A 27382-nucleotide genomic window follows, 5' to 3' on the forward strand; every position below is an offset into this window, starting at 1 on the left:
CCATATATTTTTTCTTAGGGAGACCTTTTAGGTGCCGAAGATTGACTTCTGATCCACATTCCTGGGTTCAGGGCGCTCAGGCCCTCTCTCATTTTACTGTGCCCCTTCACCTTTCACCCCACTCCCAGCCTCCCTTGAGATACATCCTCTATCCACGGATTTTCCCCTGCAGTTTATCGAGGGCTGCTCTTACTGGTCTCCTTCAAACTGAGTCATTCCGCAGTCAGAGATCCGTTTCCTCTATTCTGCGTGTTTTCGCTGTCAGCAACACCATCCCAGATCCGCGGAGGGACTGACCTCAGCCTGGGTTTCAAGGCAGGCGCTGCTACTTCCCGGCTGTGTGACCTCAGCCAGGTGACCGCACCTCTCTGAGCCTCGGTTTGCTCATTGGAAAATGTGGGGACCCCGATTTCCACCACTCACGGTTGTTGTGAGGTGCGGTTGATGATTAGCTATGTGGAAAGGACTCGACGCGCTGTGAACGTTCTTTTCCCTGGGGCGCACACAACCCATCAAATCCAAGCCATTCGGTTTACAGTCGGGGACAGAGAGGCCAGAGATTAGAGACTGCCTCACCCCCACCCGAGCAGTGAGCAGGTGACAGCGTGACGAGGCGCGGCCAGCTGGTCTCCCAACTCCACATTCTCAGGTGTGCCAGGCAGAAAATCCCCTCGGCCGGGCGGAGACCTACCTGAGGCACACGCGGCTCCTTCCCAGGAGGGGAGAGGTGGAGGGGGAGGGGGCCGCGTTCTAAAGCTTAGGAAACTGGCCCAGCCTGGGGGTTCTCCAGTGTCTGAGTGACCACGGGCCCCTCCTCACCCCTACCCAGAGCCCTTACAGGAAAGGGAAATAGTTAACGAGACGTGAAAGTGGCCGTGCACAGGATGACTGCTGCGTGTGTGTGTTAATTTCATGGAGGAACCGAGAATAGGGAAAAGGGGTTGGAAACAGAGGAAAAGGCACCAGTGGGAAGACTCGCAGCTGCACCGCCAAATTCGCACGCAAGTGTACAAACGACTTGCCTGCACCCGGACGCTAGCGGCCCATCAGACTCCGAATGCCGAAACCTGTTAGGTTTTTTGGTTTTGTTTTTTTATATTTTTTAAAATCTGTCACTAAAGTTTTGCATACCCCCCTCCCCTAGGCCAAAGCTTGGACCCACCAATTCTCAGCCTGGCCTCGGGAGCCCGGGGAGTCCAGACACCTCCCTGGCCCCGCCTTGAATCGAAAAGGCCTTTGGGCGGCTCTTGGTAGAGTCCCCTCCGAGCGGCGAGAGAGCTAGTAGCATCTCCTTAAGGGGCGGGGGGGTGGGGGTGGTGGTGGAAGGAGAGTAGAGAGAGAGGAGAAGAGGGAGAGGAGGGGGGAAAAAGAGTCAAGAAAAAAAAATTCACTCTCTTTTTCCGCTTCAAAATCTTAAGAGGGTTTGGGAGATCTGGTCAACTTTCCGAAACATCTGAATCTTTTTACAGTCCTCGGTTCTTTCCCTGGGCCAGCTGTGGGGAGGGAGAAGGGAGAGAGAGGAGGGGGTGAGAGGAGAGAGAGAGAGAGAGAGAGAGAGAGAGAGAGAGAGAGAGAGAGAGAGAGGCGTGGAGCGGAGGAGGGGGGAGAGCGAGCAGGCCGGCGCGGAGCGCACAGCCACCGCCTCCTTGCCTCTCCAAACTCCCGGCCAAGGCGCGCGGTGGCGTCCTCGCGCTCTCGCTCGCGCCCCCGCCCGTCGCCCGCCCAAGCCAGGCATGAATGCTGAGACTTGCGTCTCTTACTGCGAGTCGCCGGCTGCTGCCATGGACGCCTACTACAGCCCGGTGTCGCAGAGCCGGGAGGGCTCGTCGCCTTTTAGGGCATACCCCGGCGGTGATAAGTTCAGCACAACTTTCCTGTCGGCTGCCGCCAAAGGGCAGGGATTCGGGGACGCCAAGAGCCGCGCCCGCTACGGCGCGGGGCAGCAGGACCTGGCGGCACCCCTGGAGAGTGGCGCCGGAGCGCGGGGCTCCTTTAACAAGTTCCAGCCGCAGTCGCCGGCCCCGCAGCCGCCGCCGCCGCCGCAGCCGCAGCCACCGCCGCCGCCGCAGCCACCCGCGCAGCAACCGCATCTCTACTTGCATCGAGGCGCCTGCAAGACGCCCCCGGACGGCAGCCTCAAACTCCAGGAAGGCGGCGGCGGCCACAACGCGGCCTTGCAGGTCCCCTGCTACGGTGAGTGCACGTGCGGATCCCTCGGGCTGGGGTCCCCAGGACCCAGGGCTTCGGCACCTTCAAAACCCGTTCGGCTTGCGGGAGGCAGGAGTTGGCGGGCTGGGGAGGCGCGGGGCCGAGCTGCGTGTGACTTCGGGTAGGAAAATGGGGATCGACCGCTCGGAGGAGACCAAGGGATCCCTCCTGCCCCCTTCAGATCGCTCGGCGGAGGGCGCGGAGCGTCGGCTATTAAACTCAACCTGGAGTGTTTCTCCCCTCTTCGCCGTTCCCCCAAACCACTTGCTTTGCGCTGCCCGCCGGGCCGACTTTGAAGCGGATGCTTCGCACCGGCTCAAGGCGTGCGGCGGGAAACAGTCGCAGCGCAGCGCAGCGCTCGGGAGCTGGGCTCCGGGGCTGCCGGGGCCTCGCTCCTCGCCGGCTAGGGGGCTCCTCGGGCGGCGCCGCAGGTGGGAGCGTCGCAGGTGCGGAGCCCGGCCGGGAGCCTGGAGCGCACTCGGCGGAGCGCGCCCGGGATGCCGTGGAACCGGGGCGCCACAAGCGTGCGGGCCCAGAGACGCCTGAGGCCGCGGAAGACCTGAGTCGAGGTGGTTCGCGGCGGGCAGGCGGGCCGACCAGAGTTCCCGAGCGTTTCTCCTTCGGCGATCCCCAGAGGCGGCTGGCCTCGGAACAATGGTTTAGGACCGACCGGCTGGGAAAGCCACAGAGTTCCAGGCGGCGCAGTGCTGGGCAAGAGGTTAGGTTCTGGGTCCTGATTTGGGCCCACGGGGAACCTGAGGCCTAAATGACCTCCAAGCCCCCTTGAAGGTGGCCTCAGGACGCAGGCCTGGGCCCCGAAGCGCCGCGACCGTAGTGGAGGAGAGAGACTCTCAAGGGCGGCCTGAGGCCGGAGCAGCTGAGGAGCCTGGACCTTCTCTCCCACAGAATCGGCATTGGTGAGCCCCAAGCTGGTAGGGAGAGAAACTGAGAAGGGAGGGAAAAATCCCTGGTCTAGGAGCCCTGGGTACACACTCTCCCCCTGGGGCCTTGGCCTTCAGGCAGGGCCCCGGAAATGAGCTGGTTCTGACAGGACAACGGCTTTGGCTGCACTGATCCAGGCCCGATGGAGAGACACCGGGCCTGGGGACAGAGGTGGGACATGGTGGAGGCCTTGGCGACTGGAATAACCTTAGGGAACAACGCATGGCAAATGCTTTCTTACACTCAGCCTGGATCTGGCTCCCCACAGGCTCAGAATTAGTCCACTAAGTGGTCGTTGACACGCACAAACATTCACACATACACTTGACTACACTTGGACTCTACACATACACACACAAACACCTCCTCATGAGCAGCGCGCTCACACACACACCAAGTACGCTCATGTGGCTTCGCACAGAGCCACACACTCTCAAACCCATAGGACAGACTGAGCAGATTTAGAGAGATCCGGCGGCTTTCCCCACCTCCTCCACCTTTCCTCTCCACTTTCCTGTTGGAGTGAGATCAGGCCCTCGGATCACAGACACTCACAGCTCCACACAGGTGCTCCTTCCACACTCAGGTGGAGAGGGGCTCTCGCCCTGTCCACATGCACCAGCCTGCCAGCCCCGGGGATCAGGCTCCCTCCTCCTGGCCTCACCCAGGCCCCTCCTGGTCCCTGTCCTTTGGGAATGTTAGGTGTGAGCAAGTCACCGGACTGAGGGACCGGTGGAGGATCGTTGCGCAGAACCAGGGGACTCGCATGTTTTCTCTCCCACCGCAATGGTTTTTCATGTGTTAGAGAAATTCACCGGTGAGTCTTCTGAGGAGGCTGAGTTAATTAGGCAAGGAGAGATCCTGAGCTGCTTTCAACCTCTCATTTGGAAATGTCTTCAGGTTCAGAGGGAAAGGGGGAAGAGCTAGACCCCTCCAAGCACTGCCTCTGAGCCCTGCTGGGCCCCCACTGCCAGGCTGCATAATGCATCCTCTACAGGCAGTAGCCACTGGGGCAGCCCACACTGTGACCTGAGAGTAAGAAATCCCTCTAAAGCCCTGTTTCCTCATCTGCATCACGAGGAGATAACAGTAAGGCCTCACGGGGTAGTAAATGTTCCCCCACAGAGCAAGAGTCTCGCCTCCCCGCTCCACGTTTCTGCCCTTGGCCTCTGTGCCGTTGGAACCTGTAAGCACCCAATTGTGAGGACAGGGCAGGCCCCCGACCTTGCGCTAGGCAAAGCCAAAAGCTACAGGTTGAGACAAAAGGCAGCTGGAAACACCAACAGAACCCCACTTCCCTGATGCCCAAGATGGAGGCACTGCTCAGGGCAAAGCCACAAACAACAAACAGCTCTGCTTATTCTTTTCCTTCTCTTAGCAGCTGCTGTTTCTCTGGCCAAGAGGAGATTTCTGGCTCCTGTAGGAAGAAAGTTAGGCACATTAGGTCCAAGAGGAGGAAACCGAGGCACCAAGAGGTGAGGTTCTGATCTCTACAGCGGCAGGCAGCTGGGAGGAGGGCCTCTGGAGCGGGCTCTCTAGATGGCCAGCAAGCAGGGAGACTGAAGCACACATTGACATGGTTCTCTCCCACACTCGTGAGAGCATGTACTCCAAAGGGGGGGAAATGGGTCTAAGGAAGAAACCTCGGATGTCCCCAGGAGCTTGGGGAAAGGCAGAGGCAGACACGGCTTTGGTGCTAGGCTTGCTGTGGCTGATCTCGGCCCCCACCCAAGGTAGCTTTGAGCTGGCAACCTCTTTCCCAGCTCTGTTGGTCCCCGGGGCAGGAAGACAGTTCCTCCATCTGGGCAACTGCACCGAGCGGAGGAGAGGGTCCGAGGTCTCCTTTGGGACGTCAGCCCAGGGAGCCAGTCCTTGGGTCCAAGCCCTCCTTGGAAAGGTGCGGGTTTGGGGGCTGTGCTGGGGCCACGGCGGCGAGAGAGCCTGGGGCAGGACAGCCGCCTCAGGTCTCCAGTGGCGGGGCTTCTCGGAGACGGGGAAAGAGGAGGTGAGAAGACTTCCCCGGCTGCAGACGTTCCCTAACTGCGACTCCGTTTCCCCATCAGTGCTAAAAGGGCGACGAACAATGTGACTCCACGGTCCCCCCGGGTGCAGAGACATTCGCGCTTTTACTAAAGAGCCCCACTGTGTCCTCGCGTGTTGCAGTCCCGACCCCGACAGGCTCCGGGTTCACACTTCGGCCCTCCGAAGTCCCTGCCCGCTGGCCCATCCTAGGCCGCATGGGCCCCAGGAGACACGCCAGGTTGGAGACCGATGTTTCTCAGCCGGGCGAAGAGCCTCCTCGCCGCGGGAGTAGGGACCCCGGCACCTCGCTCCCAACGCGGACGACTCTCCAAGCCGCCGCTTGCGCGGCCCGCCAGGCCTTGGCCTTGCGCCCCGGAACGCTACCGAGAACAGCCTTGCTACCTCCTTCTCTTTCGCTTTCGATTCGGTGCACGCAGGTTTTCGTTGCTAGCCCACTGCTACCTTCCCATCCAGCCGTCCGCGAAGACAGCGCTCTTAGCGCAGAGGTCTTGGGAGACGAGGGCAGGGCCGGAGACCCCTGGGGCACAGCCGAGGGGCTGGTCTTGATTTGGCGAATTAGACGCAGAGTTTGAGTGCTAGAGATATTTATTTTCTCCCACCAGCACAATCCACACACCACAAAATGTGTAAACTCCTCCTGGGTCATATTCGAATCTACTCAAAGAACCGGGGTGTGTTTTGTGTAAGAGAGACCCCCCCCCGCCAAAAAAAGACAGCGAGAAACCGAAGCTTGCACATTAGCCGTAAGAGCCCGTGGGTGATTGTGGGATGATGGAGGGAAAACTCAAGCCTGGGAGCTGTGACGTCGACCCCCGGTCAGTTTTGGCGGTGGGGGAGGAGAGGAGAAAAGATGCTTTTAATTTTTTACTTTGTTCATTTCTATAGCCGCCAGTCTGCTCTAACAGTCCAGCCTAAACACATACAATCTTAAATAGAAAAACAGAAGGCCTGGATTAAAGGTCTAGTATTATGTTAAATCAGTCGATGCGCACACAGTTTTCTTTATTATAATTTATATACAGTGAAGTACACAGTTAAGTGGAAAGCTTGAAGAATTGTTATGTACGTGTTCGCTGTATAACGACCACTTGGATCAAGACACAGACCGTTTACGTACTGTATCTGTAAACGAAAACTTTGGGTGGGGGGATTTTTTTTTAAGTTGTTGTAAGGAAATTTCAGAAGAGACTTCAGGGAAGCCAGAGAGCCTGCCCTCCCCCCGCCTCCGCCCCCGCCGCGCGCCCCTTGTTCGCGATAGCGGCGTTTCTTGAGTGGGCTGACCTTGTACTCCCGGATTTGCGCGGTCCCTACTCTTCAAGGGAGCTAGGGGCTGCGCCGGGAACCTCGCCGCGCAAGGCTCTCACGAAGTCGCCGAAGCCCCGAGTTTTGCCCGCTGCAAAGAGGGACCACAGCAGGAAAACAAGTTAAAAGTACCATACATAAATTTTTGCCGTAGTCCCCGAGAACCTTCGTTTCAGAAAGCAGCTGGGCGCTCTTTTCCGTGGGCATACCTTTTCACCTTGGCCTCAGCTCCTTTCTCTCTTCCCGCAAGTCTGCCCTCGGCTTTGTTTTGGTGGCAAACTGAAATACGAAATGGAAATGTAAGGGCCTTTGCATGTTGGTGTGAAAGGAGGTTGGAGTTCCGGCATCTGTGTGGGGTTCGGGCTTCTCCGCCGACCCCTGGACCAGGGTGCCCGGAGCAGCAGGCAGAAAGAATGTGAAAGCTGTCGGGCGCCCGCGAGGCTCCGAGGGCCTGGGATGGAGAATGGGGAGGCCGCGCTGGAGTGGGTGTGCCTTTCACTGCAAGGAGAGGGGAGTTGGGGGCCGGATGCGAGAGAATGCTTGGCTGGAGAGAACTCTCAGCACCCGCAGCCTCAGCGTCCTCAGCTCCCCCCCGCCCCCAGGAAACCGAAGGACCTAGGCACAGGCACTGTTTTGGGTGAGACGGTGAGATCGAGGCTCTGCATCGGGACCCCGCCTGCCAGGTGCCACCTGGTCACATGCTCCCGCAGCTACGGGGCTCGCCAGGCGTTGTTGAGGTGACAAGGCAGGTCGTCAGATTCGAAAACCAAGACAGGGAGGACTCAGCTATGGGCTGATTACCACCCAGCAAGTTTAGAGTGAAAGGCACTGCCCCACCCTCCCCCTTTGCTCCAGAGCTGTGGGTGCCAAAGGCCAGCCTTCTGTTCAGACTGGACAGTGAGAAGAGACCCTTTTTTCAAAGCAGGGCTTTTCTGGAGAAAGAGGAGGCACTTCTGTGCGGCCACCAAGGCCTCCCAGCTGTAGGCTGGTGCTTCTCAGAGATCAGAGTTACTGGTGGCCCCCAGGGACCTTCCATCCAGAGGTGCAGCCCGGTGCCATCTTCTCTAGCCTACACATGTGCAGATGGGCGGCCACACCCCCAACTCCATTCAAGATGCTCCTTCTTCACCCAGTACAGGGGTGCGGGGTAGCCCGGGGCAGCTAATGCCATGCTGCCTGGAAGCTGGTCTCCCTACAAAGGCTGGGCTCAGTGGTGCGACAGAAGCGTCCATTGTGTCCAGGGAGGTGTCGCGGGAGCTCCAAACGCGCAGGACCTGCGCACCCGCCCATCCCCAGTGCATTCTGGCACCTTAGCAAAGACCCTCTTCTCTACCCCATCCCACCCCAGACCAGCAGCACCAAGGAAGAGAGGGAGCGGTGGAAGGGGAGTTGAGGCTCAGTAGAGAGGAAAAGAGACGCGCAAAGAGGATGCTCAGAGCAGCGAAAGGCTGGGGAATGGGTGGCGATGCTGAGCAGCGGGCAGTTTCGGGCAGCTAGAAGGGTCACTGCGCGTGAGGAGAGGAGGGTTACTGGGAGATACCGGCGGGTAGATGGGGCGCTGAAAGGAGTGCCACTGCCTGCCAAGTACCTGTCTTTTCCGAGGACCACGCCGCGCGTACTGGGGACCACAGGATCGGGGCTGCTGGGTGCGGGCGACACTGCACTTTGGAGAAAGAGAGGGAGCCGGCGCGTGTTTCATCGATTCTTAAAGCAGATTGTCTCAGAGTGGATTCTCCTTCCAAACTGGGGGTCCCGAAGCCTGGGCGTCAGCCCCAAGCACCTCGCAGATGGACTGCCAGGGACCCAGGTCGGGGCAGAGCAGCAGGTTCTCCGAGCTCTCCAAGGGCCGTGGCGGAGAAGATTGAGAGGCTGTAGAAAGTCTGGGCCGGGCGCGAAAGTCCAGCTCTGCACCCGTGCGAGGCAGGGCGCACATTCGGGGTTGAGATGGCGGCGGGTCTCCACCACGGTGTTCTCTGCTCCCTGCATGGCCTTGGGAAGATCCCTCCACTTTCCCTTTCCCTTTTAGGTCCGAATTTTAGTTCTGTGAAATGCAGGAGTCTGGACGATTTCCAGAGGCCCTCTGGGGGTGACTGTGCTGGTACCAGTTTGGACCCCCCCACCCTGTTCCCCTGCCCTCCTCACCCTTACATGCATTTTTTTAAATTTTATTTTAATTTTTTTGTACAGGAGAAATCGGGGTAGAGTGTGCCGGGAAAGGCTCTCCTGGAAGTGGAAACCTGTCCCGAGGGTTTCCTGGGGTGTGCTAAGGGGCGCAGGAACCAAGTAGGCAGCAGTCCCAGGACAAGTGGGCAGGCGGTCCTAGAGCATCGGAAGTTGAATGCAGGCTCTAGATTCCATCCAAGCTGGGGCTTCACAATGGAGAGGGGAGAGGGACGGGTGTCTTTTTGCTCACGAGTGACCAGGCTCAAGTCGGGGGCTCAGGGGTTCCTGGCCCCTCCACCACTCCTGTCCCCTGTCTGCACCCATCTTCCCTATCTTGGCATTTACTGATCGCCTACTATGTGCCAGACCTTCTCCTAGAACACACCCAGCGAGCGGCTCCCTGCTATCCTATACCTTCTGTCCTTCCAGGTGTATACATTTGGGCATAGGAAATGTTTACTGGCTGGAAGGATGAATGAAGAATCAGTGTCTCATTTGGAGTGTTGCCGGAGTGTGATTAAGTGCCCCTGTAAGCATATCCCAGTACCTTGGCTGGTGCGGGTGGAGGCCTGGGGGTTTGTGTGAGCGCATGTCCATCGTGAACGCGGAGCGGTGTGTCCCGCCCATACTCATCGGGTCCGGTCCTGCTCTCCCAGGGTGATGCAGGGGACCGTGCATACTAATTTGTGTGCGCTCCTACGTGGAAGGCATGCGTTCCCCAGAGTTTCCGAGGGTGCAGCCAGTGTAGATGAGCCGTGTGCGGGCAAGGGTGAGCACCTGTGCACGATCCCGGACACCCCGACCCCCTACGCCCGCCCCCGGGGACCGCTCGTGTTGTAGGCTCTGCCACCAGATTCTCGGGCCAGGAGGCGGTGACGAAGAACCTGTGTGTCATGGCCTGTGGCCTTCTCCGTCACTGGTCGCGGCTTCTCAGGGAGGCTGACTCACCGAGTGGCAGGCAGAGTCCCCCTGTGGCCAGCTGGGGCTGGGGCGAGCCCAAGCATCTTCCTAGGGCCCTCAACCAGCCCACCCACACTGCAGCGGGGCCTCCTCCTACCTCCAGGTCTTGAATGTGCCCCGCGGTCCTGTGGGGCTGGCTGTGGAAGAGTCCGCACCATCTTTACGCACACTGCAGATCTCATTTAACAGATGAGCAAACTGAAGCCTAAAGAGAAGTGGATCCCCACAGACCAGTGGGAAGGGGAGAACCACTGCTGGGGGCAGGGCAAGAAGGAGCTGGGGAGTATCTGCCCCCCTCCGGCCCCGCCCACTGTCTCCCTTCGCTTGTAACCCATCCAGTAAGCCGCACAGCCTGTGCGTCAGGCAGGGTAGATGTTTGCAGTCTCCTCCTCCTTCAGAAATAAGGTGGGCTCCACCATGAGCTCCTGGGGTTGCTGGGGCAACAGAAGAGCACCCGGTGGGATTGCAGGAACTCATCCCGAATGTGACCCAGTGGGGCAAGGACTCCTGCTCTCTGCTGGACTCCCTAAACCAGGTTTTCTTTCCTAAGTGCATGGAAACCATGCAGTGAGAGCCCAAGGGGGTGGTTAGCTGAGGCCACATGACCGACTTCCTCCTCTGAGGTTGACCATCTGCCAGGCTGCAGACATCGGTTGGGTCTAGAAGCCTGGTACTCAGCCCTCCAACGTGATGGGTCATGGTGTCAGGATGGGTGCCCCACCCGGTCCCACATGCCCTGCTTCACAGGGAAGGGGACTGAAATGCCTAATTCCAGTTGCTCTCCAAACTTTGCCTGTCCCTGTGCCAGGCCTCATGGGGGATTCTGTGAAGCCCTGGATGCAGCCCCTGCCTTCAGGTCCAGAAGTCCTGCCTTCAGAAGACAGACTAGTGACTTGGCTGTTTGCAGTTCACGGGGGCAGTGCTGGAAAGGGGAAGCCCAGGTTCAGGCTGGGCAGAGGGGGCAGCTTGGCTCACCCCACTGCCCCTGGTGGGCGGAACCTCGCCCAGGAAGGTGAGGGCTCAGAGAGGTTGAGGGAAGTTGGGAGTTGCCACGGACCAGCTGGATCTCCTCTGCTGGCTGAAAAGCTGGCAACTTCTTCTCTCTTTTCTCCTTTTCCCCCTCCATGCCTTCTCTGTAGGTCAAGAGATCTGGCTTCAAGTATTGGCTTTTCCCTGGAAATGGCCCTGTGCCTTTGGAACAGTCCCCTTATCTCCGGTTCCACTCAGTTTCTTCATTTGCAAAAGGGGATTTGTTTGGGCCTGTCCTGCCTACGTGGGAAGGGAATATGAGGATGCAGAGAGGTAGTATGCTTGCAGGTGTACCCTGCAAGGTCACATTCTCCACCTGGGAGGACTAAGGGCCCCACCCCCTTAGTCATCTTGCGGGTACTAAGGTATTTTGAATGGGGCGGTGGGCAGGGTTCCGATCAGGTTTCAGAACTTTGGTGCCTCCTAGATTTGTGGGCCTCCCTGATATCCAGGGGTCTCCCTGGCCTTGTCTGCAGCCCCACCACTCAGCCACATGGGTTGACGTCTGGCTCACACCCCAGCACTGAGCTGGGGTGGCTCCACGGCCCCCGCTTCAAGGAGGGAGCTCATCGAAGGGCAGAGAAGACAAGGATGCCCACGGTTCTATGCACAGATCTCCTTGCAGGGCCTCGGGCTCCCATCTGAAACCCCCTGCCTGGGACTAGTTGATTTCTGAGGCCCTGGGGTTCTGCGCTCTTCCAGGCCTCTTTGTACCAAGAGGTTCCTTGTTCCAGCCTGCCAAACAGGAAGAGTCTGGCGGTCTTGCCTGACTCCCTGCCTCAGGACAGGGACAGCGAGGAAGTGAGGCTGATGGGGTGTGAGACAAAGGGAGGTTAGAGTTGGCAAGGTAAGGGCTCCTGCTGAGGACCCCGTGTGACAGCTCATGTTTCCTGAGCACTTCTGCCTGCCAGTGCGCTTCCTGGTGTGATTTCACTGAATCCCCATCTCAGCCCTGAGAGAGAGATCCTAGTATCATCCCTATTTCAAGGATGAAAGCAGACTCATAGAAGATGAGTAACTTGCCCAAGGTGGGACAGCTCAGAGGCGAAAAGGTAAGCACTTGACGGCCAAGGGCTCTGAGAACCCAGAGGGCATCCTTCTGTGGGATGATCCTAATTAGATTTGAGGTCACTCTCCTCCTATCCCAGATGATATGGGATTGAAAGACTGGGTTTTACAAATATGGCCCCCAAAGAGTTTCTCTCATCTTCCCATCTGGGGATGCAGTGGCAGATGGGAGGTCAAGGATGGGCTTGGTGCCTGGCAGGTTGGAGTCTAGACCTGACCTTTGACCTTGGGCCCAGCTTCTTCCCTGTTCAAGTGTCCTGCTGCGCTGCGGTGAGAACACGGGGCCAGGCACTGCGTCGGGACCTCATAGCTGTTTTGAGGGATTACTCCTTGAGTTCCTGGAGGCCCCAGGAAAGTGCCAGAACCTCTGGTCAGGGCAGGGTGGAGCTGAGGACCCGGTGTGGGAGCAAACAATGGGGAAATACCTTCCTCCTGGGGAGGAAGAGAGACTGCGGTGAGGCTTTTGTCTGTTTTGTTTCAAACTTTTCCCAGAGCCTGGAGAAGGGCTTGCTATACATGGCAGGTGCTCAGTGAACATTTGGGAGGGAAGGAAGGAAAGGAGGGAGGGAGGGAGGGAGGGAGGGAGGGAGAGAGGAAGGGAATCAGGATGTGAAATGCTAGGGACTCTAAAAATCTTTCTATCTTCTCTTCCTTCCTCCTTCTTTTGAATCTGAGCCTGGGTGAGAACCCAACTTGTAGCTCTCTTGTACCCTGGTGGAAAATAATTTATTTCCCTCAGGGATCCCTCTGGGGAGTGGGAGTAGGGAAGTCTTGGGTCGCCCCGTTTTGCACAAGCCTGGAGTCCTCTCAGCCTCTGGCAGTTCGAGGAGCACCTTTTCCCCCCACTGTTCTCCTTCGCTGTCACCTCCAAGGCCGCAGCTAGGGTCTTGCTGCTTCCACCAGGCCAGCTCTAGTCAAATAGGCATCCCTCTACCTGCCTCCCCCGCCACATGCACTCCTCTCAGGTCTCCCCCGCTTCCCTGCAGTGAGTTCTGGGCCCCTGGTTCTTTCTGCCATCTGCCTAGCGGAGCGGCCCCAGGGCTGCAGATGTTCCTCCCTGGGTACCCCAACCACTCAGCCCCGCCCCACCCCAGGATTCTGAGATTCCACACCCGCAAGGGATGCAGCACTGTGTTCTGGCCAGGATGCTGTCCTGAGCTTACAGCCCAGGTGAGAAGAAACATTTAGACCTGAGCCTGGGGTGGAGTCAGCACTCGGCAGGTGGTGGCCACCACTATGCAGGGAGCCAGGCACTCTGGGAGGTGGATCAGAGAGGTGGAGGAGACTCGGATGGAAGCGCTTCCTCCTGACTCTTTAGAGAGGGGATTGGGCTTAAACAAAGCTGTGAGAGGTGCCCTGCCAAAGACTCCCCCTCCCTTCCAACAATTCCTGCCGGGTTGTGGCCCTGTGTCATCAGGTGTGGAGCACTTGGCAGTGAATGAGTTGATTCCTGCCCACGGGAATGTGAAGACATGGGAGTCCTCGGGAAAAGTGCAAATGGACTGAAACTTAGTGAGTACAGGCATTTGAGGTGGGCCTTGAAGGTTGAATAGGAGCTCACCAACTGAACGAGCTGGAAACAGCACTCTAGACTCAGCAGATAGCACTTGGGTCAGGAAAGTACATGGAGTGTTTGGGAAAGAGCAGGTGTGTGGCTTGCTGGGGGCATGATGGACACAGGCAAGAATCAGCCTGAGGAATAACAGGGGCAAAACCGAGAGGGCCATTCACTTTCTGGTGAGGTATTCAGACTTCAGGGAAGACCCTGGAGGCCTCTGAGCAGTGCAGTGAGAGGCTGAGACCCCAAGCTTAGTGTGCCTTCTTTTGAAATTCAAATCTTTGTTTTAATTAGGGATAATTTTTATTGTGGTAAAATATACATAACATAAAATTTACCACTTTGAGGATTTTAAATGAACAATTCACTGGCATCAAGTACATTCGTAGTGTTGTGTAACCATCACCACTATTCCCAGAGCCTTTTCATCATCCCAGACGGGCCCATTAAGCAATAACTCCCCACCTCCCTCTCTTCCCAGCCCCTGGAAACCTCTGTTCTACTTTCTGTCTCTGAATTTTCCTACTCCAGGCACCTCATAGAAATTGAATTATACAATATTTGTCCTTTTGTGTTTGGCCATTTGTCTTTCTTCTTTGGAGAAATGTCTATTCATATGCCCTTTTTTTTTTTTTTTTTTTTTTTGCGGTACGCGGGCCTCTCACTGTTGTGGCCTCTCCCATTGCGGAGCACAGGCTCCAGACGCACAGGCTCCAGACGCACAGGCCTAGCGGCCATGGCTCACTGGCCTAGCTGCTCCGCGACATGTGGGATCTTCCCGGACCGGGGCACGAACACGTGTCCCCTGCATTGGCAGGCGGACTCTCAACCACTGCGCCACCAGGGAAGCCCAATATGCCCATTTTTGAATTGAGTTGTTTGGCTTTCGTTGTTGAGTTGTAGGAGTTCTATGTGTATTCTGGATAGTAATCCTTTATCAGATATGTGATTTGCAAATATTTTCTCCATTCTTGTCTTTTCACTTTCTAGATGGTATCCTTTGGATGCACAAAAGTTTTTAATTTTGATGAAATCCAATTTATCAATTTTTTTTTTGTTGCCTGTGCTTTCATTGTCATATCCAAGAAATCATCGTTAACTCCAATGCCAGGAAGAATTTCCCTTATGTTTTCTTCTAAGAGCTTTATAGTTTTAGCTCTTAAGTTTGGGTCTTTGATCCACGTTAATTTAATTTTTGTAGATGGTGTAAGATAAGGGTCAAACTTTATTCTTTTGCATGTGGATATCCAGTTTTCCTAGTATCATTTGTTGAAAAGACTGTCCTTTCCCCATTGAATGGTCTTGGCAGCTTTGTAGAAAATCAATTGACCATATGTTTGAGAGTTTATTTCTAGGCTTTCTATTCTGTACAGTTGGTCTGTCCCCGGCATGGCCTTCTGAGATGAAGGTCCAGAGTTCCAGAATATGGGGAACCTCATTAAGTCATCCTGTTCAGCCCCTCGCCTCCAGGCCAGAGACTGAGCAGCCAAAGAGTGTCAGCTCTGGGACACACTTGTTTTCCAGGAACCAGAGCTGGTGAGAGGGGGTGGAGGGCAGAGCTAGTGGTGAGGGTGCCAGAGCCACGACCTTGGCCTCTGAGTAGGCCCCTTGCTGTTTGGGAGCCCCATGTCCTTCAGCTGACCCTCCTGTGAGGACATGGCCTTGGGGGAAATTCTCCTGTGCTCTTAGGGTCCATACACCGCCTCCTGAGAGGACCAAATCTGAGACTACTCCTTTTGGTAAGGTGATCCCAGAGCCCTTTCCGCATGGAGCTGGGAGGAGCTCTAGGAGGGAAGTCCCCTGTGCACGCCCCCCCCGGCTCTGTACTGTTGGCCCTGTGAATATCTTGAAGATTTTCTACTTGATTCTCATAAGAGGCATTTGCTGCTCCCTGTTCTCTGCCCTCCATCCCAAGTGCTGTCCAGTGAGCGGCTCAGCCAGGGACTAGATAGTATTCTACACCCCTGGTAGGTAACCAAAGGGGAGGGGGGCTCTGCCCCCCACTGTCACTGCTGGTGGAGCAGTGGGAGCCCCAAAGGGGGCTCTCGTGAGACCAGTGCTTCCTGCCTTGGAATCCCCCAGCCTAGTTGAATAAACAGAGGCCTAGACTCCAAGCCAGGTGCCCAAAGGCAAGTAACAGGCACAGTGTCTAATGTTCTTGGAATCTTGTAGACACTGTGTTCATCCTACAATTCAGCTGCACAGGCTGCCTGAAGCTTCAGATGCCTTGGATTCGGTGAGGCCAGTGTAGCCAGGACCTGGGAACAGATTTCAGCCTGTCTAGCTGAGTGACCTTGGGCAAATTAGTTGACCTCTTTGCCTCAATTTCCTTATCTGTAGAGTGGGTATATGAATAATATTGTGAGGATTAACTAAGATGATATAGGTAAAGAGCTTAAAACAGTTCCTGGAACGGAGTAAGTGCTCAATAAATATTAGCTGCTATTTTTGATAGGATTTTGCTGGAACTTTGAGTAGGTGAAGCTGGAAACTTTGACAAAGAGTTATGGTTGACTTGAAAGCATAAAATTGGAAAATGAGCCATTTATTACTGAGTCCACGCTGTGTGGTTGACAAAACGTTTTAAAATACAGATGAGTGATGAAAGGGGTGTAGGCTGGCTGTCTGCCTAGCATGGGGTCAGGAGGGATCAAGGACGGGAGAAGGGTACCCCCGGGCCCCTCAGACCCTTCAGGCCACATCTCCCCAGGCTGCTGGGGAGTTTAGGCTCCCCCTCCCTAAACTCACGGTAACTGACTGCTCGTGGACCAGCCTCCTTGCTTGCTCAGCATCAGCTCTGCACCAGGGATCAGGGGCCGCCTTGGAGAAACATTGCCTGAGCCGAGGCAGGTGGACAGCCAGGGCTGGGCTTTACCTAATAAACTGTACAGGACTTAGCCCCTCAGAGGAGATTACACAAAGCCATTTTTGTGCTACACAAAGTACATTCTCACTGTTTCATGGGATGATTCATTTCCCTGAGAAGTACTAACAGAGGACTGAAAAGAGATGTACTCATCACATATCCACTGCGGTTTTCCTGGTAGAAGGTACACACCGTACACTTTAAAGCAGAGACATATTTGACGTTTTCTTCAGTCCAGATGAGCAGAAGGCAATGAAAGAATCATTCTTCACCAACATGTTTGTTGCAAATATTGAACATTGTTTATACTTATTACACGTGATGGGCAAAACACTTGGACCCCACCTACTCCAAATCCCAGCCATTTAGATGGAAACTCTAACAGCTTAGGTATAATTTTGTTCTAGAGATTTTGAATTTTAAACCACTTTATAATTTTAAAGATGGAATTTTGGGGCTTCCCTGGTGGCGCAGTGGTTGAGAGTCCGCCTGCCGATGCAGGGGACACGGGTTCGTGCCCCGGTCTGGGAAGATCCCACATGCCGCGGAGCGGCTGCGCCCGTGAGCCATGGCCGCTGGGCCTGCGTGTCCGGAGCCTGTGCTCCACAACGGGAGAGGCCACAACAGTGAGAGGCCCGCGTACCGCAAAAAAAAAAAAAAAAGATGGAATTTTGTTAAGCCAAGATTGAATAATCTTATCCAGCCTTATCAACCTCAAAAAACTTTAACTAGCAGTCTCACAATTAATTCAGCCATTATTTTTCCCTTCTTGTCCAAGGAGAGAAACATCTTCTTGCTTTTTTGGCTTATACATGATTCTTTGGGTTATGAACACAGCATGAACACATCTGGAGGAAGAAAACACATGATTTTGGTGGGGAAAAAAAAAATTCTCTCTAGGCCGACGTGGTCATTCTGCAGGCTGAGACATTTAGTTGCTTAACAAGATCCATCTAATTCAGAGGGTATTTGTTGGGTGCCAGATGTGGGGACCAGAGCTTGATAAGATATTTTCCCTGTCCATGATGAAGATACTGTCTAATGGTGGAGGCTGCCATGCATCCACGCTTGCAATGCTTTGTGAAAAGTAATCTAATTATTAGGGGCCATTAGGGGAGTTCCGAGGAGGGCATGGCAGGAAATCCGCAAAGAGGTAGTGATAATAGACTCCGGCCTGGAAAGGTGACCTGGGGTTCACTGGGCAGAAGGGGCCCCCACATAGTCCTGAATCACCGAAGTTGGTTTCTAAATGACAGCAGCAGTGGTGGTGGCGACGGTTACCTTTCTGGAACGATCCGTCTCTCCACTCCCCACCCCCAGAGAGCTTTCAGGTCTGTGCTCCCACAGACAAAAATTCTTCCGGAGCCATTAAATATTGGTGTACCTCCATAGGAAAGTTGTCCGGATGCTCCAAGAGTGTAAGTGGGGGTGGGGTTTTTATAAGGAGCTCACGACTGCTCTGACCTTTGTCAACTGGTTTGTAAGCCACACTGTCCTCAATGCAGTGATTAAAATGACAATTCTCATTTCGTGGCTATAGCTTCAAGTTGCAACCTAACTTAGGTTAAAAAGTATTTATGGAAGGGCCTTTCTTTAACATCAACTAGCAGTTTTAAATATGTATGTAACAAATGATAAACAAAATTTTGTCAAATGTTTCACCCCATTTATCGTCTTTGTTACATGTATGTAAAATGGGCCCTGATTGGAAGGGGACTGGGTGGGGGGGCTACTTGGGACAGGGGTTTGTGGCATGTTCTGGGCAGCTGGAGCTGGGGAAACTTGAGCTAAAACGAGTACACCTGGGGCGGGGGCGGGGGCAGGATGAGACACTGCAGCTTGAGTGACTTACTCTGCTTTGCTCTTGCAGCTGCCCTGGCCTACCTTGCCTCCAAATAATAAGTGTATTAAGCTATCGTGGAGGATTCCCATTGATAGAGAGTGTGCTGTGTATCAGACAGAGATGTGCATTCTTGCACTTGACTTCATTGAGACCTCACAAACATGCTGGGATGTGGGTATCATCCACCTCACTTTACAGATGAGAAAACCGAGGCACACAGAGGCCAAGTCACTTTGCCAAAGCATGAGTGGCTTGGAAGCCTCCTTAACAATCTCCTTTAGAAATTTCCCCATTTCTTTAATGGGGAAAACTGACACTTCCTTATCATGCATAAAGAGCTGGCTATACACAGACCCCTCCAAGGAGATCGCTGCCTTGAAGCCTCTCCTATACAGAGATCTGGAGTGGTCCTGGAAATACTGCTTCCCCCGCCAGGCTGGCCTGGATGCCCCTGCCCTGTCCACCTCCCTGCACCATAATCACTGCCTCCCTCAAGAAGGGGGACTTTTGGAAGGGAGGGGCCATGCTTTATTAGGCTTCGTATTTCCATCACCTGGAACTTTGCCCAGCACCTAGCTGGCACTCCAGAAATGTTGCTGGGGCTTCCCTGGTGGCGCAGTGGTTGAGAGTCCACCCGCCGATGCAGGGGACACGGGTTCGTGCCCCGGTCCGGGAAGATCCCACATGCCGCGGAGCGGCTGGGCCCGTGAGCCATGACCGCTGAGCCTGCGCGTCTGGAGCCTGTGCTCCGCAACGGGAGAGGCCACAACAGTGAGAGGCCCGCAAAAAAACCCCAAAAAACAAAAAAACAAAAACAAAACGGAAATGTTGCTGAATGAACGAATGCAGCAAATAAGTGGTAGAATCAGGAGTCCAACCCAAGCCTGTCCTGCTCCAAAGACTCCTCATTCATTTCACCTAGAGCAGGATTTAAGCTTCTCCATCTTGCCTCCCTTGGATCCAATGGCACTATTACAGCGTGTCTCCGTGGGGATGGTTGGGAATGCACGTTTTCTCCCTGCTCTGAGGGATTAGGTGGGAGATATTTAGGGACATACCCAGGGCCACTTGGTTAGGTGAAGGTAGAGAGGGACAAGGGGCAGACAGACCACCAAGCTGAGTTGAAATCGGGAGACACACTCCTTCCACTGACAGGCCTTGTGATCGCTCGGGGTCTCCGTATCCTGCCGGGAAGGTGAGTAGTGGCCCCGGGTGACCCCTGAGCTCTGGGACTTCTTGTTGGGCTTAAGGGAGAGTATGGAGGCTCCTTCTGCTTCTGTGGCAGTGGACCCAGCCTGGGCCAGCGCCCCTTCCCCTGCGGGGTGCTAGGATCTCCTCCAGCCTCATGAGGCAGGGCTTGGGGATGAGACCTAGGCTGGACCAGGAAGGAAGGAGCCAGGAAACCTCAGTCTCCATGAGGATAGCAGCTCACAGGGGTGGTTAGAGTCCCTGACTGAGGTCACGACCCCAGCTCACCCCAGCGAATATCAGGAGGTGATGTTCAAGTGTTACATCATAAATGGGGCTTCTCATGGTCACCTGAAAGTTCTGTTTAGATTAGTCCTCTGTGATGGAAACATCTCCAGTGGCTCAGTTGTGTCTCCCAATGACAGGACTAAGTCTGCCTGCAATCCCTTCAAGATTGCCTGTCTACGTAAGAGAGACAACACATCGTTGCGTGAGAGGCCATAGACAGGACACTGGGCTTGGAGCTGGACCATCTGGGTTCAAATCCCAGCTCTGCCCTTCCTAGCTATGTGATCTTGAGCAAGTTAAGCTTCTCTGGACCTCAGTTTCCTCATCAGTAAAATGGGGGTAAAAACACAGACCTCCTAGGGATCTGGGGAGGATCAAATAAGATAGTGGATGGGTCAGTACTACTCAAACACGAGTGATTATGTGATTGTCCTTATTATTGTCACCAGCCTGGGGGGAGGCCCCTAAGGCTTCTCACTTAGTAATTTAGGACCAGCTCAGTTGGGAGTTGGGGTGTCCTGTTTTGCCGTAAAATGTAGCATGCCTTGCCAGGACCTCTGTAGTTTCTGATACTCAGTTCAAGGTCACGCTCTTGCTGAGGCCTCCCCGACCTTTTCAACAAGAACCGACGGCTTCTTCCTGTGGACACGCTGCGCCCAGGATGCAGGGCTCTTGCCACTGGGCCCCATAACACTTGACCACACTGTTACATGTCTGTCCCTTCCATGAGGCCATGACTAAGGGGAGGCTCTGGGGAGGTGGTTGGTGAATGAACAAACAAGTAAACCAAGGAAGGAGCACAATGAATAGATGCAAACCAAGTCACATCATCAGGGAAAAGACAAGACAAAAGAATTTGGGGCGTAAGCTGGGGGACGGAGGGGACCTCGGGGGCTGAAGGCAGGATGAAGGCCCTGAGGGACACTGGCTAGTGGGCTTTCTTTTCTTTTTTTCCAATTTTTTTTTATTGTAGTAACATACAAGTAATAATAAAATTTACTATCTTAACCGTTTTTAAGTGTACAGTCCAGTGGTATGAAATATATTCATAATGTTGTGCAACTGTCACCACCATCCATCCCCTTTTCATCTTGTAAAACTGAAACTCTGTCCCCATTAAAGACTAACTCCACACCCCCCGGGCTCCAGCCCCTGGCATCCGTCGTTCTGCTTTCTGTTTCTATAAACTTGACTACTCTAGGGACTCATATAAGTGCTATCATACAGTATTTGCCTTTTTGTGACTGGCTTGTGTCACTCAACATACTGTCTTCAAGGCTCATCTGTGTTGTAGCAGGTGTCAGAATGTCCTTCCTTTTTGAGGCTGAATAATACTCCACCATATGGACGTACCAGTTTGCTTCTCCATTCATCTGCCAATGGACACTTAGGTCACTTCCATGGTCCAGCTATTGTCAGTGGGCTTTCTTTTTAACCCCTTCTCTTTGGATACAAGGAAACCTCACTCATTTAGACTAATTGTAGGAGAGCTGAAATTATAATAGGCTCAAACAACAAAAAGTACTTTTATTACTCTTAAGGTCCAAGAGTAATTTGACCTCAGCTAACAAAATACTGCTTCCTTCGGGCCTTAGAAGAGCATTTAGAAGAACCACGTGCTTTAATGGGGTCACCAGTTACTTACGTGGATGGAAATGTGGGTTTCCATAGGGTTGGGGAAGCAAGGTTTGTTCCTAGAGTTGGCTTCTGCCTTGTGATTTTGATTCCAACGTGCAAGCCCATTTGTAGAGGCCGTGGATAGTGCTGGTGACGGGAGGAGGGGAGGTTGCTAACTAAACCCAGTCTGGGTCCTGTTCAAATTATGACAAATGCTGGCTTCAGAACTGGGATTCCTGGATAAAGCGGTCTGCAAACTTCTTCTTTTTAAAAGCTTTTCGTTTGGACATATTTTCAGACATCCAAAAAGTTAAATGTAGAATACAAAGAATTCCCAGATCCCCTTGACACCGATTCCCCAAATCTTAATGTTTTACTATATTTGTGTTATCACTCTCAATCTCTCTTGTTTATATGTATGTATCAATATACATACCTATACACAGATACGTATTCTTTCTTTCTCAACTGTTTAAGAGTAAGTTGCAGACATATGCCTCTTTACCTCGAAATACTTCGGTATTTAGCAGAGAACAAATGCAAATTGAGACCCGGTGTCCGAATGAAAACAAGAAAGAATTAGTTGGGTGTAAGCTGGGGGATGGAGGGGACCCTGAAAACAAGGTCCCAAGAAAAGGCATTGGTCCACATTTGAGGTCCCAGATGGTCGATGAAATTCTATCAGGACAGTTTCATCAGGGCCAGCACTGAAGGTCGGCTGTGATGGGGCAGATTTAGAGGCGTCAGAGAGGAGCCATTCTCCTGTGACGCCCACTTTTTCCCTTCCTCCCTGACCCTGTCTTCTGGCTGTCCCGTCCCAGCCCCACACAGGGTATCCACTCCAGGAGGGCCCAGAGGAACTGCCGCAGGCTTAGGGGTCAAACCTCAGCTCTGCCTCTCACCAGCTGTGTACTGTTAGACAAGTCCTTTACTCCCTCTGGCCTCAGTCTCTGGGGCTGTCAAATGGGCATATTTCACATGGTTGTTGTGAAGAGCAGCAGTGGTGGCATGACAGGTGTGCTAGTACTGGGTAAAGCATGAAGCATCCCAGTGCTAATTCCTTTTCCTTCCTTGGTTCTGGGAAGCGCCCTCCATCCTCTGGACCACAGGAAACCTCCCCACCTCAGTGTGTGGGAAGAACCAAGAGAGCTGTGTGAGAGTGGAGTGATGGAGGAGGGGGCTGCAGCCCCCGCCTCTGCTGATGTTTCCCTGGGGAAGAGCCCACAGAAGAGCTGGCAACAAATCCGCCAGCTACATGGACAGCCACCTGGGCAAAACCGGGGTGTGGGTAGCATTTGCATGGCTCACTTGTAAGTAGCTAGAAGACCGAGGATTCCCCAGGGTCTCCACGAAGGGAGGTGACTCTGGGGAATCAGAGGAGCTCAGGTCAGGCCTGGCACCCAGTGGTGGTGACATTCAATGGGTTCCTTCTCTCTGAGCCTCAGTTTGCCCATCTGTAAAATGAGGGTGCTGAAGAAAGCCACCATGTGGGAATTCTGAGAGACTGCTGTAAGTCAAGAATGTGAAGGTCTTTCCTGGTGGCGCAGTGGTTGAGAGTCTGCCTGCTAATGCAGGGGACACGGGTTCGAGCCCTGGTCTGGGAAGATCCCACATGCCGCGGAGCAACTAAGCCCGTGCGCCACAGCTACTGAGCCTGCGCATCTGGAGCCTGTGCTCCGCAACAGGAGAAGGCCGCGACAGTGAGGCCCGCGCACTGCAATGAAGAGTGGCCCCCGCTCGCCGCAACTAGAGAAGGCCCTCGCACAGAAACGAAGACCCAACACAGCAAAAATAAATAAATTAATTTAAAAAAAAAAGAATGTGAAAACCCTCAGAACGGGAGGAGGGAAGAGCTCTTCGGGGAAGGGCAGGGACCCACCTCATCCACCCGTGTCCGTTGTAGGGCTGAGACAGCGGCAGACACATAGTAGGACTGAATAACTGCTTGTTTGGCCAACCCTCCCAGGGAGAGCCTGTGCCTTTAACCAAACTTGGAGAAACTTCATCTGACGCCGGGACCCTGGGGCATCACCTCTGGCCCCGAGGAACTTAATTGGGACTGCAGTGCCTCCTGGTGGCCAGTGTGAGCCACTGCAGCCTTGATCATGCTGGATTGGGGGGCTGCCTAGAGCCTTCAGGCAGGGACCCGGGAACCTGCCCTGTGGGTGCGCATGGCGTCCCAGGGCCCCGCGACTCCTCCTCAGTCTTGGCTTCCTGTAGGGGCTGCGCCTTCTCCATAACCCCTTCTCTCTCGCTGGCAGGAAATCCGGCAATACTTGTTGACATGAGGAAGCAGAGAAGCCAAAAGGTTTGCGCAGGGCCCGAGCAGCAGCGGGGCCACCTTTGGCCCTTCATGCCCTGCCCCGTGGCTGGTTTCTCTGGGCCCCATCATCCCGCAAGGCCCACACACAGCAGTGTGTGCTGAGGGACCGAGGCCCCCCGGCTCCGGAGTCCAGCCCCGTGGCCTTGGGTCCCTTTCCTATGGGCGCCCCGTCACCTCAGCAGGGTGTGCAGAGCTGCCCCGGCGCTACCAAAGGCAGAAGGATCCCGGGCCCAGCTCAGGACCCAGCTGTGCATCAGGGCAGTCCTGCTCTGAACCGCTCACAGTGGAGTGGGAAGCAGGACCACACACCAGTGCTTTAGAGCAGAGAATCCAGTGTTTAAGAGGTAAGCCCAGCCCCCGGGGTCAGGGAGGACGAAGGGGTCAGCCTTGCACTGAACCTTGGAAGCCCAGGAGAAACAATTCAGCAAAGAAGAAATACCACAAATAAAAGGTTAACTTTACTAGTAATAAAAAAATTGTAAATTCAAACAAGATTTCACTTTTATCCTTCACGCTGGCAAAGATTTTAAAAAATAGTATAATGACTGGTATTGGCCCTGAAGCAGGTGGGCACATGGAGGAAATAGGCAGATTTCTAGAAGACACGTTTATTGGAGCTCTTAAGGTGTGACTGTGATCTAACTCGGTATTTCTAGTTCCTGGAGCTTCTTCTAAGGTAATTACCATGAAAGTATCAAGGGATTTAGCTGCAAGGATATTCATCCCAGGCCTGTTATCATTTCAAACAATCAGCGATCCACGTGTCCAACAGTAAAGGACTGATGAAATAAAATAGTTTGTCCATGTGGTGAAATACTATGCAGCCATTAAAAACGATGTAGTAGAAGAATATAGAATAGGATGGAAAGATAGGCAGGATAGTGTTAGGTTAAAAAAAAAAAAAGACTTGTACCAAAAAAAAAATTATGTGTCCCTTTTGTGTTTGTGTGTTACAGTTTTCTTCTTTTGGTCTGTCTTGATTTTTTTTTATTTTTAAGTTCCATATAGATCATAGATAATTATATGTAACGAGGGGGGAAAAAGCCATAAAATTTACAGAGGAAGATACGCAGGGAGAGGAGGAGTTAGCCAGATGCATGAGGGCAGAGGGGCATTCCAGTTAGAAGGAAGAGCACATGCAGGAGTGGGGTAGCCTGAAGCCGCTCGAGCAGTGTGTTGGAGGCATGAGGGCAGGTCTGTGGGACCGGAAGCGAGGTGCAGAGGTGGGGTGTGGAAAGATGTAAGTCTGTGAGGAGAACGGGTGTCAGTCCCACCTGGGGAATCCTGAATGCCACAGTCAGCCTGACTTGCAGGGTTGGCAGATTTAGCAAAAAACTAACAACAAAACCAGGGCGCTCCATTTAATTTGAATTTCAAATAAATAATGAATAAGTTTTAGTATAAGTATGCCCCATCCAATATTTGGGACACACTTACACTTAAAAACTGACTGTTTCTCTGAAATTCTAATTTAACTAAGCACCCTGTATTCTATCTGACCATCCTAATGAGGGCTCTGGGCACCAGTGGAGGGCCTCTAGACAGGCTCACACTAGATGGGATGTGTGCTTTAGACACTCTCTCTGGTTGTAGTTGAGGGCGGTGAGTCTGAGGGCAGAGAAACCAATGAGGTCTGCGCTTAAGCCAGAGCTCCGGGAATCTCCAGCATCCAAGAGGCCTCAGAGTCACGGTGGGGGGGGAGCAGTTTGTGAGGACAGTGGCCGATCCCCACCATGAAAGGGGCCTTTCGCTGAAGCATCCCTACCCTTCCTCCACCCGGCTCCCCCGTGGCGCTCACACCCACCTCCCACATCACACAGCCGAATCCAACACCTGCCAGAGCAGACATCACTCAGGATTCTAATCGCTGCTTCCACATAGCATTTTAAAATGATAAAAGCCATTTCTGGTCATGGTAAGACAAATAGAAAATTAAGTCAGACGAGAAAAAAAAAAAAAGGAACAAAACCCAGATACCAGTATTCTTACCTCTGGAAACCTCTAGTATTTTCTAAGGAGAGATACCCCACCCCTACCTCCCCATTTTTTCAAAATAAGATTTACTTACTATAACACGAACATCTTTCAGTTACTAAAATGCTGTTCTTTCACATCAGTTTCACTCATTTTTCATCAAATGTTTATTGAACCCCTTCTGCATACCAGCCACAATACTAGGCATTAAACAAAAGGGCTAAACAAAAGAAGTATATTCAGATATATTCCCTGTTTTATGGAAGGGAGAGAGGGAGACAATAAATAAAGGAAAAACAAATAGATACAAAATAATGTGTATTAAATGCCAAGAGAGAAACAGTCTGTCGAATAAAGAAAATCAGGAAGGATCTTCCAGTTATGGAAATATCATCCTTTATTTAACCTATCTCCTATTATTGGATATTTTGGTTATTTTCAGTTTTTCCATATAATAATGCCATGATGAACTTTCTCTCTAGTTAATTCTTTGTGCCCATGCATAAGTCTGTCTTTAGTTTAAATCCCTAGAAGTGAGATTTCTGGGTGAAGACATACAAACTTTTTACTTACTTAGTTTTTCTTTACTATATTTAAACCCAGTTTTTAATTTTCTCTATAGTTTACGTATTTTTTATTTTTAAAACAGCATGGTATAAAATTAAAATGGGGTATTATTTTATGTATTTGAACACATTCCTGTACAGACCCATGTACTCACCATCACAACTGGGATACGGGATAAGATAGTTCTGCACACCAGCCCTTTGTGGTCAGACCCACCCCCTCCCCAGCCCCTGGCAACCAGTGATCTGTTCTTCGTCCTGGTACTGTTACCTTCCCCAGAATACCATGCAATAAATAAGTAGAGTCATGTGCTACCTACATTTTGAGACTGGCTTCTTTTACAGACCATCATGCTGTCTTTGAGAGTCATCCATGCCATTGTTTTTATCACTAGTTTGCTCCTTTTACCTCTGTAGCATCCCACTGCATGGCTGTTCCACAGCTTGCTTATTCATTCACCTGTTAAAGGACATTTGGGTTGTTTCCAGTTTGGCGTGATTATGAACAAAGCTGCTATAAACATTTGCATACACGTTTGCAATGAAAATAAGTCTGTTTCTTTAGGGCAAATGCCTAGCAGTGGGATTTCTGGGTCTAGCCATAAGAGTATGTTTAATTATACAAGACAATGCCACACTGTTTTCCCGCCAGCGATGAATGAGAGTTCCGGGTGCTCCATATCCTCGCTATCACTTGGTATCGTCAGATTTTTTTATTTCCATTGCAATAGGTGTGTAGCCATATCTCATGGGGGCTTTAGTTTGAATATCCCTAGTGGATAATCCATAGTGGATAATACATTGAGTAGGTCATCATGCTGATTTCCATGTATATCTTCTTGGGTAAAATGTCCATTCAAATATTTTACCCATCTTTTTTTAGTTTTAACATTACTGCTAACTATGCTCCACATTTTATTCAGATTTCACTAGTTTTTCCCTAATGTCCTTTTACTGTTTCAAGACCCCATCCTGGATACCACATCACATTTAGTCCTCATGTCTCCTTAGCCTTCTGTGATCTGTGACAGTTTCTCGGATTTTCCTTGTTTTGAGAGGCACATTTAGGGCTTGGGTGGGTGCATGTTGGTGACAGGAGTGCCTAAGTCACCTCGTGGGTGGCTGGCCTGAGCCCTTGTGCTTCCTCTCTACAAACTGGCAGTTCCTCCAGGGCAGGAACACCGTCCATCTCTGCTGGGTACACACTGATATGCTCCATGCATGTTTGCTGAAATGTCGCCCCAGTTACTGCTACCCCTTTGGTGTTATTTCTTGGGCCTGGAGCTAACACTAGGGACGTCTAAGCTGAACTCTGGACAGAGTCCAGCAGCAGATGAGGTAGGCTGGGGTTATAATCCATGGCTCACCTTTAACCTCTGCCCCCACCCCCGCACGGCTGTTTGGACAGCGGTGGGTTTAGTCAGTGCCCTTTAAATAGCATGAA

The 27382-nt window shown here is 52.9% G+C and overlaps 1 protein-coding gene across 1 annotated transcript in view; it reads left to right on the forward strand.

Annotated features, from left to right (window-relative positions):
• Positions 1–1733: 1733 nt before the first annotated feature.
• ALX4 (ALX homeobox 4) overlaps positions 1734–27382 on the forward strand; it is a gene marked incomplete at both ends in the record, with an annotated part of 41541 nt that continues 15892 nt past the window's right edge. The window contains one exon of the mRNA XM_079707387.1: positions 1734–2193. Coding sequence (XP_079563513.1) covers positions 1734–2193 — 460 coding nt within the window. The remainder of the gene's footprint in view (positions 2194–27382) is intronic.

The sequence above is a fragment of the Hyperoodon ampullatus genome, assembly GCF_949752795.1.
Source record: "Hyperoodon ampullatus genome assembly, chromosome: 7".
NCBI classification, from domain to species: domain Eukaryota; kingdom Metazoa; phylum Chordata; class Mammalia; order Artiodactyla; family Ziphiidae; genus Hyperoodon; species Hyperoodon ampullatus.